Raw genomic sequence first — 21,655 nt, 5'->3', positions numbered from 1 at the left:
TATCATACATCTTATAACACAAATAATTATGTATATGATGTATAGAAAAGTAAAGGAAAAAAAATAGTGAACTTAATTCCTCTATAAATTATATAATATATTAAAATTTGATGTAAAAGTATCTAAACAAATTGGTTTTAAATTAACTCTTACAAGAGAATAAATATAATTTTTAATTTAAGTCTTACAAATATAGTATAGAGAAATAAAAAAAATAAAATATATGGTCACTTTAGAAATTACAAGAAAGGAGGGACTATAAAGCAAATATAAAGTACAAGTTCTTCAAACTGCCATCATCATCATCATCCACATTTTTTCTGAGAACCATCGCACGATTCTCTGCCTCACACCAACAAAGACGAAGGAAGAAGAACACCAGAGCAGCTGCAACGACGTCGTTCTCTGCAACTTCCAGTTTCTTCGCTTCCCTCGATCCTGTAATCTTTTCATCCTTTTTAATTCTGCAAATCAAGAATAGGGATTTCTATTTGTTGATAAAAATTGAATCTTGATGTTGATTCAATGTACCCAGTTGGGAATGGTTGACTCCAGAACAATTGGGGCACAGGGGAGTGTGTGAATTTTATAAGTTCATATGGGATGCAATTTTTCGTTTTATTGCTACTTCCTAGGTTTGCGGAATTCTTCCTAAGATGTTGTCTTTGCAGTAAAAAACAGAGTTTAGATTGAATTATTAAGTTCATCGTGTAAAACATTGATAGGATTTAAATGTGTTTCTAATCAACGAGGTTGGTCCGTTTTTTTAATGTGACTTTGGTTGGAAAATTATTTTTTTATTCAAGGCTTCGTTTGCTCAAAGAAAAATGGTAAAGAAATAGGGTAGAGAGATTGTTAACGTTGTTTTTTTTTTTAACTGCAGCTTTTATTAAGACACAGGGCTAAAGGCCTTACATAATGGATAAGATACCTGATGTAACCTGTTATAAAGTTGAGGAAAATCAACTGTTGAATGAATCAATTATCTGGAAATTTTTTATTTGTCTTAAACCAAATACTTTTGTTTTCACTCTTTTTCTCTTCATTCGATCTAACCTATTTTTGGCTTTCTTACCAAATGCACCTGAAGGAACACAAGTGAAAAGCTTTATTGAAATGTGTAGAATTTAATGTAAACAATGCCTGTAGCGTGATTTATTCTAAAAAAAAAACTATTTAATCATTATTCTTAGGTAATGGTTACGAAAACTGTTATTTGTTTGGAAAGTCTTACTTAAATAAATAAAACAAAAGGATGATAACAAAGCCTCTTTGTTTTGATGTTTTGGCAGGCTCTTGTTCTTGATGAATATGACACCAGTTTGCCCCTTTGTCAAAGCTGCTCGCCCTGATGATAACAACGCTTCTAAAAAATTGGGTGAAAACTCTATGAAGCATCAGGTTGATTCTGAGAGTAAGGTGAAGAAAGAGGCTAATGACTCAGCTAGTGCATCACCAAAGTGCCCTTTTGGATATGATTCACAATCGTTTAAGATTGGTCCTCTTAGCTGTACAGTGTGCCAGGCTCTATTATTCGACACAAGCAAATGCGTGCCTTGTTCTCATGTTTTCTGCAAGTATGTACCTTGTCCCGTGTTTATATCTCGAATCTATGATGAATTGCATTGTCTCATTTCTCATATTCTACTTGTCTAAAATTAGAGCATGCATATCCCGCTTTAAGGACTGTCCATTGTGTGGGGCTGATATTGTGAAGATTGAGCCTGATGCTAATCTTCAAGGTGTAGTCGATCGCTTTATTGAAGGTCATGCTAGGATCAAAAGGTCTGTTAGCTCAGACAATGGAGAAGAAGCTGCGGAGAGTAAACAGGTCATCTATGAGGATGTGTCTTTGGAAAGAGGTTCTTTCTTAGTGCAACAGGCCATGAGGGTATGTATGGCCTTTTCAAATGTTAATGATGCATCTTATTATATAATATGAATGATTAAATGGTGAAAGATCCTTGAACTTGCTTGTCCTTAATGTATTTGGCGGTGATGTTAATAACTTTTGATAGATCCTGAACTGTTATATATGATTGGAAGTGTTGGAAAATATATTTATCTGGAAGAGACATTGATGTCAATAGCTGTTCCTCTGCTGAAGCTACTGCCTTTTGTTTTACTAAATTAGAATTTAAACTCTGTTGATTTTATTTTACCACTTGATAATGAGTATTTTGCTATATGCAATGCAAAAACAGGCATTCCGTGCTCAGAACTTAGAAAGTGCCAAATCAAGACTCAACCTCTGTGCTGAAGACATTCGTGATCAGTTAGAAAAAGTTGGTAACACTTCAGACTTATGTTCCCAGCTTGGAGCAGTCTTGGGTATGCTTGGTGACTGCTGGTATGTTTTCTTGCTTTCTTCTCTGCACCACTCACATAGCAACTGATTAATAACTCTGTTACTCTTATTTTCTTGTTTATGCATATATCTAGATTTTTTTAAGTATTCTCATCACCGTAGTCTGTTCTCTTGTATTTGTTAGTTTTAGTGTATGTAGAATATTATTGTTATATGTGCTCAATTGATTAGATATTATTTGCGTAAATGATTTGTGCTTGAAGAAAAATGAAGAAAATTCTATACAACTATAGAAATCTGTCATGAGTTTCACTGATTGAATATAGAATTGTCTACTTGATACAAAGGCAATGGAACAAAATAGTAAGGGACCCTGAATATAACTAGACAGAGATCACAAAGGAATGGCAGAAGAAAAAGGAACACCTAGTATGTGTACAGATGGAAAATTAATTTGCAAAATCCAGGCTGTTTTTGAAAATGGTCCTTCAACGATGATCCCAAGTACTTGGGTTATGGCTAACTTGTTTTCTGTTTTCTTTTCTATGATACACTAAAACGATGGAATTATATATGTTTTTTGAGAAACAAGAAGGAAAACACTTCACATTTTTTTTGTCAAGTTGACTCAATAAAATCCCTGAAATTTCGGTATTTAATTGGTCAGCTCTCACTTAAAAAAGAGTGAACAGGTAACTTAGTACTCGTAATTATTCCCATCTCATAGTTTCGTCCTGAAATGTATCTGTGTATGAATTAGTTATACAAATCCTTGAATTTATTTGTGTAAGCGTTAGTCCCTGAATATGTTCAGCTTGTATCATGTTTATTTTTCTCACTTTAATCCTTGAGAGGAATTAATTTATATGATTTTTGTAAATTTAAGGACTAGTACACAAAAATGAACTCTGAAAGCTTGTGGTACAATATGCCAACAAATCTTGCTTGGGCAAACTTTGATTGCATCAAGAAGTGGATTTAGGTTTAACATAATCCTACATAATTGGCTTGCAATGCAGTTTGTACCCACTTATATACATATTATAATTTGACCATATCTCTAGTCAATGTGGAATCTCCAACAAAAATCACTATGACCTCATTTTGGTGTAAAAGATAGTTTCTTATAAAATCTAATAATTAACTAGAAAGACTTGAGTTTAATAAAACGTGATGTGACTAATTATTATCTAAATAACTTTGTCACTATTATCTTCCTTTCAAGATTTTAAGATAAATTAAAAATATTGAATTATTATAGCCAAGTATAAATCAAACTCATTATTAATGTTAAATATATCTTAAATTGAGAAATTTTCAGTTTTGACCATTTATGCGTATTAGAATTGTTTGCCTTGTATTTGCCATCGTAGATGTTATGGGGTCTAGTGTTGATTACTACAATCAGATGAAGTTCTAAGTTTTTTTTTGCTAGTTTTTGTGCTTCATCATGATTCCGGGTTATATATATGAAAAAGGTCCTTGAACTTATTATTGCATGGTTGCAAATATGTATTTTCAAATAATTAGCTGGTTTAATACTTTCTGAAAACTATAGCCTTTCTTTGTTTCATGGCCGTGATTTTTTTCTTGTTGTTGTGCTTAGCTAATCATTATTTTAGAGGGGTTTTGAAAGTTGACGTTTAAACAGATTTTTATCATTTTGTTGACACTTTTTCTTGGCTTTGGCACTTTGTTTTCTTTTCCAGTCATCTTTTTCTCTGCTTTTATCTTCTCTTGTTTCTTCTCTAATGATATTTCTTATTCTATAACAAAATGGTAAAAGAATATTGTTATGTGACATGTTTAATGGAGGCAGATTGTGACCTACATGTGAACATTATTTTTTTGCAGCCGAGCAATGGGTGATGCCAGTTCTGCAGTTTCTTATTTTGAAGAAAGCGTCCAATTTCTGACCAAGTTGCCAAAAGATGATATGGAGGTCTTTTCATCTGAACATTGCTTTTGTGCTGTCCAGAGTCAAAATGCATAAACTTCAACATAATACTTTTCTTTTTTGCTTGTTGTCAATTTAATTTGTTAAATTTCTTGTCCTACAGATTACACATACACTTTCTGTTTCACTTAACAAAATTGGAGATCTTAAATATTATGATGGAGATCTTCAAGCTGCAAGATCTTACTATTTCAAATCTTTGGATGTTCGCCGGGATGTTGTCAAGCAGAATTCGAACGTTCCATCTCAGGTTGGATATTACTATCTAGATACAATTTATTTGAATTCTTTTATGTTAAGTAATTGATCTTCATTCAAGTCTCTTGCTGTTCTTTGGGTCTGGTGCAAGCTTTTCTACGTTGGTTTGTAGATTGTTGTACAATGCCATAAGTTGAACCAGCTAAGACGATTTAATTAAAGTTAGGAGAATTGTGGAAAAAAATTTATGAACTTAAATGTCTCAGGCAAAATTCACCCTTTATGAGTTTTTTTATGACTATTGATACTTTGCAGTTTTATTTTGATTCTCTTCTGAAACAACTGAACCGATCAAAGAAACAAGTACACTTGATAATTAACTGGCTCTCTTTTTCATTGTTTGAAATAACTTTATAGGTTCTAGATGTTGCTGTTTCTCTTGCAAAAGTTGCGGATGTGGACAGGAATATAGGGGAGGAAAAGTTAGCTACTGATGGATTTCAAGAAGCCATAGACCTACTGGAATCACTAACGTTGAAATCTGAAGCTAGTGGACTTGAACATCGGGTAAGATATCTATAAACAAAAAAGACCTGTGTATATACTTGAGATATAACAAGTGATGGAACCATTTTTATTTGAGTGACAGAAGTAAATCTTGATCATAAGTTATACTGGTAGTGAAAGATTAGAAGTTTAATAAAGATTATATTATGTCACTTAGAAAGGTAGCAGGACTTTTATGCTAGAATCTCAACCATTCATGGGAAATGTAGGGGTTAAGATGAGCTTCTTCTCTCAAATTAAAAAGTTCTTATATCATGTCTCCTTGTATATAAACTTTGTAATTGAATATGTGATAATTTTGTAAATGTGACAATATAATTTTGTTCTTTGTTCAAATAATCAACAGCCATATAGCATAAGATTTGATAGAATTAACCTATTAGAATAGACTGCTTACTAAGATGAGCTTAGTTCTAATACCATGTCAGATTTCATTTTAAAACTAACATTGAATGAAATTTTCCAACAAGTACTCCAATTAAAAAACAAGTGGGTATATATCTATACACACACACGAACAAATGTTTTTGTTTTATGCTGGATTTCCTTATTGAGTCCTGCAATTAATTTCAATTTTCAAACCTTCTGTACAGCGGCAATCAGTTCTTGACTTCCTTAGAAGCCAACTTCCAGATAAACAAGAACAAGCTGAGGCAACAGTCTGAGATAGGTGGTTCACATGGAGAATGGCAACATGAATTCAGATGCAATAAATGTTTCTGTATGCCACGGGACAAGTTTGTAAAATAAGCTCAGCTTAACAAACAAAGGCACTACAATTGGAGGAAGAGGAGATATCAGAGTAATGAATATTTTAGTCATTTCTGCAGTACCTTCCTATGCCAAAGATTATGCAGCAATCCCTATTTGTGCTTTCTTATGCACCACTCTTATCTTTTTGTTTCCACCTCTTTCGTTGCTTATATCTTGGTGCATAGTAACAGTTGTGCTGAGGTCTTCCTTGCATCATTGTAACTAAATATACTATAATAAACTAGAAACGATGGAACATGTACTATAGGTTCTGCATTTTGCGTTAGAACTTGGTGAATACATTCCATACTGTGAAAAGTGAAATTTATAGAATATTTTTCATTACCATATTTCTTATACTTGAAGGTGCCAAATACTCCTATGCATTCTAATTTCATAATTCCATGCATTGGAATTTTTCATATCTTTTCGTATGGAATCACTATCCAATTTTTCGTTATGCGTATGAGCTCTATATGAAGACATTTTTATAAACAAATCTGTTAGTTAATGTCTTGATGGAATGTAGGAAGTAATGATAAGACCATTATCCAATTTTTCTTTAATGAAGTGTTGGTTATCCATATGGGTTTTGTCTTATCATGCTTAAATTGTGAGCAGTAATATTAATAGTTAATTTATTATTATAATAAAGGGTCATAGATTCTTCACACTTGAGTCTAAAGATTCAAAGTAATTTTCAATCATAACAATTAAAGTGATCATATACATTATATGTTTCATTTGGTGTGGTGTGGGCTAAGGAAATGAGCTTTCCTACAAGCCTTTGATATTGACCCTTTTTCATTAGAGTTATCTTCATCATTCTTAGTTCTATGGTACTATTCTATAAGAATTTCAACTTGTTTTTTTAAAAAAACTAAAACATGTTCGTTTGGGAGATAAAGATGTCCTTTTAAAAGCATGCAACTTCTACCCGTGAAGGAAGTATTTTAATTTTCCAAGATTCTTCATTTTGAAACAACAAGCTTTCTTTATCAATTTCTTATTTTTATCATCTCTTGCAACAATCATTTTATTCACAAAAACTAAGAGAAAAGTAAGTTTTCCTTCAAAGGAATACTTGATAAAAAAAAGGGTGATTGTTTGAGCCTGTACGACACTTTCTTCAGCATGCTTATTCTTTTGTTCAATAGACTCGAAGCCAAGACAAATTTCCTTGTAAACTTCTTCCTTTAGATGCCCATGCAAAAAGAATTTATTCACATTAAACTATTATAACTCCCAACCAAAGTGTGTTGCTAATGAGATAATGTAACAATATTCAAATGTCTCCTCATAATCAACATCATACATTTGAGTAAATACTTCTGCAACTAATTTCTCAACCAACCACAGATATTCCAACATTTTGCAACTTTTATGCATACACATAAACATGCAATGTTAACTGTTGATTTTCTTATCAATGGCTTTAACTTTTAAAGTGAACAACTCACTTTAGATGAGCCAAATCCTATTATTGATATCTTTATTCAAAAAAGATATGTTCATATATTCTCTGTCAATGTAGAATAATATTGAATTTCCTAACAGAAAAACCATCTGAACATAGTATACTTAAAAGAGAAGGTTAACAATCAACAACAGAAGGGAACCTCATTTTTTGTTACAAATTATTAGTGTGTGCATCAAATTCAAAACTTGGAACAAATTACATACCCTTCCATTTCCATCAACATAAAACAACAGACAACAACATTTCCATCCTCATGCACTTTTGGCATTGTTTCCCAATCTAAATTAGAATTTTTCTGTGTAATAAAGATTTAAATTGACAAAGTACATTACTAAAGGAAATCTTCAATTGTCACAGGAGAACAGTATCAAAACCATCAATAAACACCATTCAATTGTCATAAACATCAAACAAATAGGCAACACCATGAAGTTTCTTTGTAGTTTCTAGTGCTGTTTTCTAATCAAAATTAGAGTTACATATCAATAATCTACATAACAAAAATTTACATTAACCTTAAAAGTGATACTTCAATTCTGATTGGAATAGAGTACCAGAGGCATAAAAAAATTGCTTCTAAGTTTCCAATTGCACCAACTCAACCATCAAAGTCATCATCATCACTCTCATCACTGAAGTACCCGGCTTTCTTCTTCTTCTTCTTACTCTTCACAGCCACGGATTCATCGTCGTCGCGGTTTCCCGTCCGAAGCCTCTCGTCGGCGCCGTCATCCACGACGGACGCCCAGTTGTCATCCTCGAACCGGGCAGCGGTTCCGACACCGTCAGAATCCTCCCCGCCATCGTCGTTGTCGTCGTCGCGGTGGTGGGGCCCACGGCGGGGGCGTTTGGGCTCGGGGCGCTGGCGGGGGCCTAGCTGGTTCCGCGGGCAGTCGTAGGAGAGGTGCCCGTCGGCGCCGCACTCGAAGCAGCGGGCAGTGTCACGGTAGACGCGCTTACGGATGAACTCGGGCGCGCGGCCGTTGTCGGCGGCGATGGAGGCGGTGAGGGTGCGGCCGTTGAGGACCTTCCCATGCATCTGCGCGGCGGCGTTGCGCGCGTCGTGGATGGAGACGAACTGGATGAACGCGACGCCGCGGCTGAGGCGCGTGTGGCGGTCCTTGAGGACCGTCACGCGCGCGATTCGGCCGAAGGTAGTGAAGAGCGTGTGGAGATCAGAATTGGTGAGCGTGTAATCGATGTTTGAAACGTACAACGTTGATTTGGACGGTGCCAATGACGAAGATCCCTTGTTATTGGTTTTGGGATTGGGATTGGGATTTGAATTGGGATTGTGTTGCGTAGGGTTAGGGTTTACACTGCTATAGCGGTAGTAGAAAACGTCGTCGTCTTCATCGCTTTCGCTCTTTTTCTTCTTTTTCTCTTTGTTTTTGGACATGATCGATGAACTCTTCTTTCTCTGTTTTCGTTTCAACTTCTTCTTCTTCTCTAACTCACTTTCCTCAGTTCTTCAATTATGAATATTTGTGTAAATAAAAATATTATAATAAATACTTTTAATTCTTTATAACTATAAAAGTATTATAATTTAAATTAACAATTGAGAGTGGATTAAAACTATGAAAGAAACGTTGTTAAAGCTTTGAGATTAAAATGATCTGTTTTTTAAATGTGCGAATAAAATCTAGCAATTAAAATTATCTGTATGTTGTAATTAAATTTTAAAACATAAAAATAATAGTTCAAAATTATTAAGAGAGTTTTTTAGTTTGTTATAAGAAGATTTATGGTAAAAATACAGATTTAAAGGAGAGAGTTCGGGTAAATATACAGATTAGAAGATCTGATTAAGAAAAAAAATATGTTATAGTCAAATAGTATATTTTATATAATTTTTATGTATTATCTTAGATTTATATGTTCTGAAAAATACATATATAAAGCATAAAAAAATTAGAATAAAAATTTATCATATATAACTTTCAAGATATCATTTTATTATATCATATATATATATATATATATATATATATATATATTAAGTGATATTACTTAGTGCAAACTATGAGGCTCGAACACTTTTCTTAAATGGGCATATCTGTGTCGGACACACGTATCGGTGTCGACACTCGTAGGACACTTATCGGTGAAGTGTTCAATTCAAAAAATATTTGTTGGATTTTTTAAAATTCTAACACGATTCTAACACAATTTTAAAAGATATAAATACAATAATTTTCTAAAAACTCAAATTTATTGTATAAATTTTTATTATGATTATAAAAATAAGGAACAAATTCTTTTGAACCAGTCATGAAAAATATCTTCCTGCTTCAAAAAGAATCTGAAACATACTTTTGCACATAAATATTTATTTTCAATTTATATAATTCAAAATTATATAATATATAGATATGTGTTCCCGTATCCTACATTTTAGAAATTATACGTATCTCCATGTTTGTATTCATGTCCTGTGAGTGTCCGTGTATCCGTATGCAAACCATTGTTCACCAATTGTTGAACAACAATTCAACACTCAAGTAAAAATTGTAGAAAACTAGAAAAGAAAAAACTACAAATTAAATGAACTAGTCCATTTAACCACTTTTAATCATTATCACAAAAGTTTTAAACACTTAAAATAACATATTATATACACCAATTTGCATATAAAACAATTCAAATTAAATGGGACTAGTTCAATGTATTTTCAATTTTACCACGACTCAATCAAATTCCATTTCAAGAAAATCTCAACATCAATTTACATTCTAACATATCTAATCCAAGAACATAAATTAATATATAATTAATCAACTATCATTACGTAAAGGTAACTTTCAATGCAAGAAAAACTACTTAATTTCTTATTATATTATGCTAATAAAAAAGATTTCAACCTACATAATTAATATTTTTCATGGTTTAGATCACAATTATACTCTCATTTCTTAGTTGATTAAGACAACTAGATGTTTACCACTTCACAATTTCAAAGAAAGGAAGAAAATATGATTGAATCAATTAAAACGGTATCCAAATCCCAATCAACCTATATCGATCTATATTATTATAAAAATTAATTTAGATATTAGTATTTTTAATCTTTAAAATAATATATAATTTAAGTAATATAATAATTAATTATTTTGTATTTAAAATTAATTCATGTTAAAAACGAGTAAAATAAGACAAAAACGTTGAACAAATAATAAGGATAATTGTTACACAATATAGTGACATGTTTATGTAAATATTATAGAAATAATCATCAACAAAGTTTGTAAATAAAGAGTTTAGAGGTGCGAAGTTTGACATGCATACGAAATTTATGATATTTGTTACTTAATTATCATTATTTTTCATTATAAACGAATCTTGGGTAATTATAAATTACAGATTAAAATTTAAAAACTGTATAAATTTTATTTTTTACAATAAAACATGACTTTTTAAATACAAAAGTGTTTTCGTTTAATTAGGATTGTTATACAAAAAAGGTACTATTTTAAATAATTTGTCATGGTTTAATTGCTACATGTTCATTTATTTAAATTGAAAATCTTAAAATTTTAATTTTATTTAATAAAAACCCTATAAATTGCATTTATTAAAGTTACAATTTTTTATTGATTTATTCCACAGTAAACTAATAAATAAAATTAATTGTAAAATTAAGAAGATACAAAATTTTAAATTTATATTTTTACAAAGAGTCTTACATAAAATGTTCAATAAACTTTAAGACTTATAATATATATATATATATATATAATAATAATAATAATATTGTGTTTTTGGTCCATACAAAAAGAGAGTTTATCTTAATGATGAGCATATATTTATTCACACTCACTAGTCTTATTCATAGATTATTGGACTATATTTATTCACACTCACTAGTCTTAACTATTATTATTGTTAATTTTGTGTTTTTAGAGTAAATTATCCGGAGAAAGCATGTACCTTTGTGAATGTGTCAAATATGCAAAAGTTTCTTGAACCAAATCAGGAAACAAATTCTAAGAGAAGGAAGAGAAAATAAAATCTACAATATTTCAGAAACAGAATTGGAAGCAAATCTTCTGCAAAATACAAGAATTATGTAAAGATAGAAACTTGGAAACTGTTAACAAAATATAAACTACAATATTTTCCCAAGATCCTTAAAGCAGAAAAGCCTATAAAAGGACATAAGCATCAAAGAGAAAAGTGGGAGCTTCATAGGGGTTTTCTTAGTTTCTTTTCTTATTTCTAATTGTTTTGCCTCTGCATGGAAAGCTAAACCCTTTGGTTGATTCCTTTGTGATTCTCCATTGAGTTCTGAGGTTTTGATCAATAAAAGTTTCTATTTTTAATTCTCTATAGAGTAACAGTTGTTTTTATTGTCTAATCTCCTGGAAAACTAGTTTTTGTGAGAGGTTGTACTTGAACGCATGATTGAGAGTCTTCCTTATCTTTGTATTGTTCTAATTAATTTCTTGGGCGCATGATTCAAGAGAGAGGAGATAAGCATTCCCATGGAGTATACGCATGGAACAAAGTGGGTATTGATTAAACCGGTAGAAGCATGTTTTACTGGTGAGCTTTAGTTGAATTAGGTTTCGTGCATGTTCAATCTAGTTTAGTTCTGTTGAAGATTGAGAAAGGAATAATCTTTAGAGAGCCTGTGAAGAATTCATTGGTGGAATAACTTGGGAGTCAATCTACATTTTTACTGATTTAAATCACCATTTATATTTTCCTGCTTAACGATCGCAACCTCTTTTACTTTTACTTTACCATTATTGCTAATTTTCATTGTTTGCAGATAGGTTTTGAATTCTATTCACTGAAATCACTATTGGATTCGTTGGGAGACGACTTGGGGTCATCTGGCCACAATTATATTATCATTTTTCTAGTGTTAGACAAGTCTACCATAGATTCATATTAATTTGACAGCAAAACGACAGCTATCAAATTTGATTTTCTTTATTTTGTTGTCAAATTAATATGATTCTAGCGTAGACTTGTCTAACACTATAGAGATGATAGTATAATTGTGGCCAGATGACCCCAAGTCGTCTCCCAACGAATCCAATAGTGATTCAGTTAACCGAATTCAAAATCTATCTATAAGCAATGAAAGGTTAGTAATAACAATAATAATAAAAATGAGGTTGTGATCCTTAAGCAGGACAATATAAATGGTGATTTAAATCAGTAAAGAATGCAGATTGACTCTCAAGTTCTTCCACCAATGAATTCTTCACAGGCTCTCTAAAGATTATTTCTTTCTCAATCCTCAACAGATCTAAACTAGATTGAACATGCGCCAAACCTAATTCAACTAAAGATCACCAGTAAAGCATGCGTATACCGGTTTAATCGATACCCACTTTGTGAGAATGCTTATTTCCTCTCTCTTGAATCATGCGCCCAAGAAATTAATTAAAACAATACGAACTAACTAAGAAACCAAAGTTTAAGATAAGGAAGACTCTCAATCATGTGTTCAAGTACAACATCTCACAAAAACTAGTTTTCTAGGAGATTAGACAATAAAAACAATTGTTACTGCTGTAGATAATTAAAAATAGAAACTTTTATTGATCAAAACCTCATAACTCAATGGGGAGTCACAAAGGAATCAACCAAAAGGTTTAGCTTTCCATGTGAAGGCAAAAGAATTACAAATAATCTCCCCTTTTCTCCTTGATGCTTGTGTCCTTTTATAGGCTTTTCTGCTATAAGAATCTTGTTAACCGTTTCCAAGTTTCTATCTTTCCATAATTCTTGTATTTTGCAGAAGATTTGCTTTCAATTCTGTTTATGAGATATTGTAGATTTTATTTTCTCTTTCTTCTCCTCAGAATTTGTTTATTGGTTTGGTTCAAGAAGCAACTTGTACTTTTACAGATTTGGCCCATTCACAAAGGTAGATGCTTCTCCGGATAATTTACTCTCAAAACACAAAATTAACAATAATAATAATTAAGGCCCAAATAAACCCAATTATAAGAATATTAATTAAAACAATGGATTTATTTATTATTATAGTCCAATAATCTATGAATAAGGTTAGTGAGTGTGGATAAATATATGTTCATCACTTAACTTTTGATCCCAAATTATTTTTTTTCCAGTTGTTATTTTTTTTTTGTATTTAGAAAATATTTATTTTTATATTGCTACTCTAAAAATTTTCAAAACTGAGAATCAAAAGGATGTAGTAGATATAAAGAATAAATCAACTAAGAAGATTTATACATAAATTAATACTTTTTGAAAAATAAATTGAAACAAAAAAACTAAATGAGCTAATGAAGGTTGGAAATAAGGATAATAATTATTCAAGAAGACTTTTAATACGTTGAGAAAGCAAATTTAAATAAAATATTTTAAATTTAAATTATAAATTGAAAAATATCAAATACTATTATCAACGGAAAATTACTTAAAGATGTTAAATAAAAATATTAGTTAATATATAAAATATTACTTAATGATTATATTTTAAACTGTGTAAGTATTGAATAAAATATATTTAATATTCATTTACTAATTAGATAATACTTTGAATAAACTTAATATGATAGAATTTTAAACATAGTACATCAAAGTCAAACTTTAAAATGAAAATATTAAAAGCTAACATAAAAAATACTGATTAAAGTTATGAACTTAAAATATTAATTAATATATAAAGGAATATTTAATTCTTTTATTCTTAAACTGTAAAAATATTCAATTCAATATATTTAATGTTAATTAATTAAATGATAACATTAAACTAATACTGATTAAAGTTATAAAATTAAACTATTAAGTAATACATTAAGGAATATTTAATACTTGTAGTTTTAAACTGTAAAAATATTCAATACAATATATTTAATGTTAATTAATTAAATATGGTTTAATCTTAATTAGCAAGTATTTTAATAAATTTTACAAATATAATTTTTTAAAAACAATATATCAAAATTAAATCATAAAACGAAAAAAAATTAAATACTAGCACTATATATATATGTAAAAGATTACTTAATGCGTATATTTTTATCTGTAAAGATATTAAATATAATATATTTAGCATTCATTGATTAATTATGATTTAATCATAGTCATTAATAATTTAATAAATTTTACAAGAAATATTAAACACTAACCATAATTGAACATTAGTTAAAGATAGAGAATTGAAAGATAAATTAATATATAAAATATTAATTAATGCTTATATTTCTAAACTGTAAAAATATTCAATACAAAAATATATTTAATATCAATTCATTAATTATTATTTAATCTTAATCAAAACGAATTTTAATATAATTAAATAAACTATAATAAAAATAAGTTAGAAATTGAAAAATATTAAATACTAACGTTAATCTAATATACATTAATAAATGTTATGATTGTATCATGAGTTTCAAGTTTTTACTTAACCTTTTATAAAAAAATACATTAATATTATCTTAAAATATTCAAATGATGTAAAATACAAATAAAAAAAGTCAACTATTAAAAGTAAATACATATTCTTGTATTTTAAACTTTTATATTTGTGAATGTTATTATCCCTTTAAATGTATATTTGTAATATTGAACACTTTTTTTTAAGAATTTATATTTTTAAATTACTACCTTTACTCGAAAAAAAAAATGTTAAATGATTATAATATTATTTAATAAATATATAAAAGTAGCAAGAATTGTGTTTATAGATACAGTGTTCTGCTCAGCACTGTCACATGAGACATCACAGTAACTTCATTACATTACAGCACGTGTTCTCATGGTACGACACACAACATTGTCTATTTATTAGCCATTTTCCTGTACTTTGTACTCAAGAGTTCTGTCTCATTTTCCTCATTTTCTTCATTTTTTTTTCACTTGCAGCTTCTTCATCCACCTACTACTTGCTTCTGTCTCTCAAGCTTCAAGAATCAAGCACCCCACAAGGTAACCACAACAAAAACTTTCTTCTCTTGTAAAGTTTCTGTCTTTGTCTCTTTTGTTTTAAGGATCCTGTGTTTGTCCTGTTCCCTTAGCAGCAGACTGTTTGGTATGTGTATTTTGTTGAGTGAAAAATGCTTACTTGATGTCATTTTCCTTCTGGGTTTTATCTGCAAGTGTTTTTTCCTAAGATCTTTGTAAATGCATGGCCATTTTTTGCACTTCTGCAGAAAATGATGAAACTTTTCAATTGGGTTTTGAAATGAAGTAGTGACTTTGATAATTTTGTGTAGGCTGGAGTGAAGGGAAAGAGGAACAAAAGGTTAAGATGGATTTTGTTTGAGGATGAAAAGGGGTAGGTTTGTGAAAGAAAAGGGAGGAAATTTTCATCTTTTTTGTGAAGGTTGATTGAAAGGGGTTCTGTAATGGAAGGAAGGATAGGGAAGAACTCAGTTCCTCTTCATGGTTCCATTGATAAGTCTAAGATTCTGGATGTTAAACCTCTGAAGAGTTTGATTCCTATTTTCTCCATGTCTTCTCAAACTCCACCTCTTGGTCAGTATCCTTCTGGGTTTTCTCCATTTTTTCCTTTTGGTGCACCTCAGCAAACTCCAACTGAGGTGACACCAAATGGTGCTGCTACTCCAATAAGGGCATATAGGAGTACACCATGGGCAGGAGACACCAGTTCAACCATGGAGGGTTTCAGTGATCAGCATACTTCTGGGAAGAAAAAACGTGGATCTCCAAAGTCGCGCAGTGCCAAATTATCCTTAGATAAGCCTAAGAGAAGTCAAGAGCCCCCTGTTGATTTAGGTGCTTTGGTTGGTATTAGCCCTGCTCAAAAAGATGATGGTAGCCGTGAAATGGTTAATTTTGTTCTCATGGCGTTTGATGCTCTTAGAAGAAGGCTCTGCCAACTTGAAGAGGCCAAGGAATTGAGCTTGGGTTCGGTCAAGCGTGCAGATTTGAAAGCTTGCAGTATTTTGATGACCAGAGGAATCCGGACAAACATGAGGAAGAGAGTAGGATCAGCTCCTGGGGTTGAGATTGGGGACATTTTCTTTTTCAGAACAGAAATGTGTGTTGTGGGTTTGCATTCTCCCTCCATGAGTGGAATTGATGTCTTGCATATTAGGGGTGAGTTTGAGGAGGAAACTCTGGCTGTGAGCATTGTTTCATCAGGAGAATATGATGATGATGCTGAGGATATCGATGTTATAACTTATACTGGTCACGGAGGGAACTTCTTCAAGAAAGATAAGCACGCCATTGACCAGAAGCTTCAAAGGGGTAATCTTGCTTTGGATAGGAGTTCACGAGAACTCAATGAAATAAGAGTCATCCGGGGCATTAGGGATGCTGTGAATCCAAATGCAAAAGTCTATGTCTATGATGGTCTGTATAAAATCGAAGATTCATGGATTGGAAAAGCAAAAGGTGGTGGTGATGTATTTAAGTACAAGTTGGCAAGAATGTCTGGACAGCCTAGTGCCTATTCTGTTTGGAAATCAGTTCAGAAGTGGAAATCTGGCTCGTCAAGAACTGGACTTATTCTTGCAGACATTTCCAATGGAGCTGAGAGTATTCCTGTAGCACTTTTCAATGAGGTTGATAATGTGAAGGCACCTATTTATTTCAATTATTTCCATTCTCTTAGACACCCTAAATCATTCAGTTTGATGCAGCCTTCAAATGGGTGCACTTGTACTAAAGCTTGTGTCCCAGGTGATTTGAACTGTGCTTGCATTAGGAGAAATGAAGGTGATTTCCCATATACTGGAAATGGTGTTCTGGTGAACCGGATGCAATTGGTTCATGAATGTGGTCCCACATGTCAGTGTTTTCCTAACTGCAAAAATAGAGTATCCCAAACCGGTTTGAAGCACCAAATGGAAGTGTTCAAAACTAAGGATAGAGGGTGGGGTCTTCGGTCTCTGGATCCTATTCGTGCAGGCACTTTCATTTGTGAATATGCTGGAGAAGTTGTTGATAGAGCCAAGGTAAGTGAGCTTGTGAGGGAAGGAAATGAGTATGTTTTTGATACAACTCGGATTTATGGTCAATTCAAATGGAATTATGAGCCTAGGCTTTTGGAAGAAGTCAATCCAAATGAATCCAGTGAGGATTATGCCATGCCGTATCCTTTAGTTATAAGTGCCAAGAGTTTTGGGAATGTGGCTAGATTCATGAATCATAGTTGCTCCCCAAATGTTTTTTGGCAGCCTGTGGTATATGAAGAAAACAACCAATCGTACATGCATGTTGCCTTTTTTGCACTCAGACACATTCCACCAATGACGGAGTTAACATATGATTATGGAGTTTCCCGATCTGATCATGCTGAGGGTATCAGTGCAGCCAAAGGGAGAAAGAAATGCTTATGCCAATCATTAAAATGCTGTGGTTTTTATGGTTAAAGTTGCTCAAGAACAGCGTGGTAACCTGCAATGCTTTCATGTTTCTAGATCTCTTTCATTTCAAATCACTTAGTCACTCAGATTCAACCTTGTGATAAACATTGTGTGCCTCTCTTTGTTGCCCTATATATATATATATATTTATTTATTTTTTTTAAAAACCACTTTGAAATTTACCCTTGTTTTGTTTCTTTCTCTTGCTATCCTAAATTTGGTGTAAGCAAGAATTTTATGGTTTCTCAACAGCTAATGTATGTTTTATAGATTAGATCTCTTAGCTTCCAATTTTGCCAATACACTTGAGTTCTAAAACAAAACATATATTGGAAGAAATGAAATGTGGTAATAAACAAATTCATGCATCATGGTTCATTGTCAATTTTTGTTCCTCCTATTTTCTTGAAATATTGCATAAGAACTGATTCCAAGGTACTATTACTTCAATTTTTTGTTCTGCTTCTCTGGGTTTGTTGGCATGCTATCATTTCCTGATTGACTTCAAATTCAATAGGCATGTAAGTTAATAATCCCTTGAATTCTCTTTAGGTGCTATGGGGTTTCTTTATATAATATATGCATGATAAATGTTGATTAAGAGTGTTATCATTGTTTCCCCTCGTCTATTTACATGTGCATGTGAATTTGTGCTTTAATTGAAGTTTTCTCATTTGTCTTCATCTCAAATTTTCAATTTTGGTTTAGCAAGATTTTCAAGGATTTTGCATGTGTTACTGAAAATATGCTGGCAACTTGCACTTGTTCTGATTTTTATCTATGGATCTTACATTTTTATAGAAAATGATAATACTTACATCATCTCACCAAGGAAAGCTAAATAGCTAATATATTTCCATCTTTCTTATTTTTTCAAACAGAGGATGATCTTATGTTGAGAGCCAGTTTAGGAGTTCAAGTTTAGTGGATGTTTGGTTCCAAATCAAGTGTAAGTGTGTTTGACTATAAATAGTATGACTCTCTGGACCTGACCATTTTGTGGATCCTATTATATCATAAATTATCGGTTATGTGTAATATTTAAGTTAGAAATGACCATGATGCACCAGAGAAGTATATAACTAGCTACGCATTCTCTTGTTTATACCTGCCTTTTTCTTCTCATGTGGATATGTTGTGCTGTTAGTTATGTAGCTAAGAAGGCTAGAATTTTCTTTTGCATTTTTTATTGCAAAAGTCATGGCATGGATCATATCCTATGCTAATTGCATTGGTCTGAATTCATCTTCCAGGGTCCTTTCACTTCAGCTGCAGCCACCATGGCTCATGATTGAGTGAACTTGGTTCTAGATGTGTTGTTTATTATACCTAGCATATTTGAATATCAATAGGCCAAAAATAATTATGAGCAGTTACATCTTAATCCATGATAAGTATGTCTAAATGTATCATCAATCACATTTGTTCATTGTCTCACTATTGCTTTTCGAATAAAGCCATTGGATTTGTAAATTGTTTCTCATTGCATTATGAAACTTCAAAACTTTGAATAAAAGAGTAAGCCATTATCTCCTCTAAAACAATTGAAACAGAACATGTTCTAGTCATACCTGTTTGGTTGGACTCATATCTAAAAAGTCCAAACTTGTCAAGCCTATTTTGTCTCACTTAACCCAATTGGAGGTGGGTCTTCTAGGTCAAGAGAGTGTTAATTTCTCAACATTTGGGAGAGAGAAGAGAGAAAGAGAGCACAAGAATTGGTTCGCATATTCACCAAGCACTTTCTGTAAAGTTGTGATTCCCACTTTTATTTGGATTAGGTGAAAATTGGACAACAGGTTTGCGTCATATTGTTCTTTGTTTCGACAGTTGGGATTGCGGATTGGACATATGTGATTGGAGGAATAAGTTTCACACAGTTCTTCTCTTGAGGTTTCTTCTTCCTTCTTCAAATTTGAGAGTGGTAGTGCATTGATGCATTGGCTGGTTGTAAGCACTTGGTTGCCGTGAACCTACTGTCCAATTTTCAGCCTCATCCAACTTTGAACGAAATGAGAATCACAATTTGTTTGAAGCTGCTTGGTAAATATGCAAACTAGTTTTTCCACTGTCTTTCTTACTCCCCAAAGGCTATGAAATTAGCACTCTCTCTTTTGTGTTAAGGAAGATGAAATAGACTAGACAAGTTTAGGTTGGGACCCCTACCCAAGAATACCATCTTGTGAAAGAAGGGACCATAAACCCTAAAGGCTAATGCTCTCTAATCTTGTGTCTTAATAATTGTCTAATTTAGAACTCATGAATATGATGTGTGTAGGACTATGTTAGAACACATCAATTGCTCTCACTCATGCTTTGAGTATTTTGTTTTGTCCTACCACAGGTTTTTCCAAGTTCACTATGTTTGAGACTGATCCCACTTGAATATGTGACTATAATTGACTTAACTTGGATAGTCTCATTTATTGCCCCTTGCATGGTATTGGGTAGGTTGGTTGATGAAACTAATAAGGTTTTGTGTGTTTGAGTTAGATTGGGAAGATTCTGTTCTGTTCCAATACGTCTAATAGTCTCACAGTTTATATACACCTTCCTCACCCACTGAGACATCGACATCTTTTAATGATAAAACTGTGACGGAATTCCAAGCTTTAAAGCAGACAATACTTTGGATGCGGTGATTAACCTAGTAATGCTATCTCAACCGACATGAGGTTGGAACAAATTTTATTTACATCCAATTTATTTTTTTATCTTTCCTTTCCTTCATTTGTGGATTTTTTTTTACACAAAATTATGCTTTCTTGAAACTAGTTTCTGCAATGTTATACTTTTTGGAAACTAGTTAGTTTGCAGTACTTAACATCTGCAAACAGCAAAAAAATAGTGAAACTCCACAAGAACAGAAGAATATTGTGCTGGTGAAGAAGACTGGTATGCAAAAAGGAAAAAAAGATGACAAGTTTTATCATGTAGGTACATGATATTATAATATTCATTCCTTTTTAATTTAAATTTTCCTTTTATAATTAATGAATATTATATTTAATTATTATAATGAAAGCCATTATAACAAGTTTTTTTCAGATCAAATTCATCAATCAAGTAAAAATATCTTAAAGAAGTTTCTGTTTACAAATTTCATGGATCATTTTGTATAATTAGGGATGGTATTGATTTGAACATTGGAATCTTTCTTTTCTAAACAAGAGTTTTATAAAAAAGATAATCTAGTGAACCAGCAAGTCCTGCAACAATTTCTTTCTGGTGCCTAAAATAATTGAAAAGTATGAAAATTACTAATCACAGTACTTTTTTAGTTTATTTTATCATTCAATTAATTTTGCTTTGTTTTTGCAGTTTTTTTTTTTCATTTTCTTTTTCTAACACTTGATTTCTTCCATGCAAAATGAGAAGGAAAGAAATGAAGAATCAAATGAGAGCAATATAAAGCAATTCATCTATTTGTTGGAAGAGGAAGTAGAAGACAAATTTTCTTTCACTGTTTGAGTTTTAGGAATTATGTTAATATCTTTGTTTTCATTGTCACAACATGAGTTTTTGTTACATGTTTAGCAAGTGTACCAAAATGTGTAATAGGTTTTCTTTAATGTAATGTAAATTCTAGCTTATTCATTCTAATAGAATATTTTTTTTTTCAAATTTCTTCTTAATATTTTGGAATTTAACATTTAAGTTTGAAGTATTTGTTTTTTAATATTTTGAATTTAAAACTTTCTATTATGATATTTTAAGCATGTATAAGTGTAAGATAATATTATAAGATTTTCTATTTTTTTATCATTTTTAATTCTTGGCAACAAAGAATAAGTAATGAATAATATTCTAAGTCAGAATAAATTCTTAACATATTAATGAACATTCAAAAGACAAAATGACACAGGTATAGTACAAAATTTAATATAAATATAATAAAATTTAAGCAATACATTATTTTTAGCCAATAAAAAAAATTATCACTTGCTTTTTTTTATATTGAAATAGAAAGATATAGTAAAAAAACAATATTTTACACTCATCAATTTATCTTAATGTTGACAATGAAAATTTTTAAATTTTTATCATTTTTTTCATATAAGTAG

At 31.4% G+C, this 21,655-nt stretch overlaps 3 protein-coding genes across 4 annotated transcripts; 2 read left to right on the top strand and 1 right to left on the bottom strand.

The window, feature by feature from the left end:
- Nucleotides 1–287: 287 nt before the first annotated feature.
- On the top strand, nt 288–6,142 carry LOC137834678 (protein NCA1). Its single transcript, XM_068642803.1, has 8 exons — nt 288–440; nt 1,293–1,577; nt 1,663–1,891; nt 2,205–2,350; nt 4,163–4,250; nt 4,369–4,515; nt 4,881–5,030; nt 5,624–6,142. Exons 2-8 carry the CDS (start codon nt 1,306–1,308, stop codon nt 5,693–5,695), a joined length of 1,104 nt encoding a protein of 367 aa, XP_068498904.1. The 5' UTR covers nt 288–440; nt 1,293–1,305; the 3' UTR covers nt 5,696–6,142.
- Nucleotides 6,143–7,632: 1,490 nt separating this feature from the next.
- Nucleotides 7,633–8,742, bottom strand: LOC137834677 (U11/U12 small nuclear ribonucleoprotein 31 kDa protein). Its single transcript, XM_068642802.1, has one exon. It carries the CDS (start codon nt 8,660–8,662, stop codon nt 7,862–7,864), a length of 801 nt encoding a protein of 266 aa, XP_068498903.1. The 5' UTR covers nt 8,663–8,742; the 3' UTR covers nt 7,633–7,861.
- A 6,272-nt stretch (nt 8,743–15,014) lies between these two features.
- On the top strand, nt 15,015–18,696 carry LOC137834676 (histone-lysine N-methyltransferase, H3 lysine-9 specific SUVH1-like). Of its 2 annotated transcripts, none has more exons than XM_068642801.1 (3): nt 15,015–15,183; nt 15,471–17,617; nt 18,473–18,696. In XM_068642801.1, the coding sequence occupies exon 2, from the start codon at nt 15,603–15,605 to the stop codon at nt 17,595–17,597; it is 1,995 nt and encodes a 664-aa protein (XP_068498902.1). In that variant the 5' UTR covers nt 15,015–15,183; nt 15,471–15,602; the 3' UTR covers nt 17,598–17,617; nt 18,473–18,696. The 2 variants fall into 2 exon arrangements, with proteins under 2 accessions (XP_068498902.1, XP_068498901.1); XM_068642800.1 differs by having other exon boundaries at nt 15,056–15,183; nt 15,408–17,617.
- Nucleotides 18,697–21,655: the final 2,959 nt, after the last annotated feature.

The sequence above is a fragment of the Phaseolus vulgaris genome, chromosome 5 (assembly GCF_000499845.2).
Source record: "Phaseolus vulgaris cultivar G19833 chromosome 5, P. vulgaris v2.0, whole genome shotgun sequence".
NCBI lineage: Eukaryota > Viridiplantae > Streptophyta > Magnoliopsida > Fabales > Fabaceae > Phaseolus > Phaseolus vulgaris.
Note: the sequence above shows the minus strand (reverse complement) of the source record. Positions and strands in the feature narration are given on the sequence as shown.

Excerpts from the sequence above, each read along its gene's own strand:
- LOC137834678 (XM_068642803.1), top strand. The coding sequence starts at position 1,306 with ATGAATATGACACCAGTTTGCCCCTTTGTCAAAGCTGCTCGCCCTGAT. Across the intron at positions 1,892-2,204 it reads TAGTGCAACAGGCCATGAGG|GCATTCCGTGCTCAGAACTT; the intron begins GTATGTATGGCC and ends ATGCAAAAACAG. Across the intron at positions 5,031-5,623 it reads CTAGTGGACTTGAACATCGG|CGGCAATCAGTTCTTGACTT; the intron begins GTAAGATATCTA and ends CCTTCTGTACAG.
- LOC137834677 (XM_068642802.1), bottom strand. The coding sequence starts at position 8,662 with ATGTCCAAAAACAAAGAGAAAAAGAAGAAAAAGAGCGAAAGCGATGAA.
- LOC137834676 (XM_068642801.1), top strand. The coding sequence starts at position 15,603 with ATGGAAGGAAGGATAGGGAAGAACTCAGTTCCTCTTCATGGTTCCATT.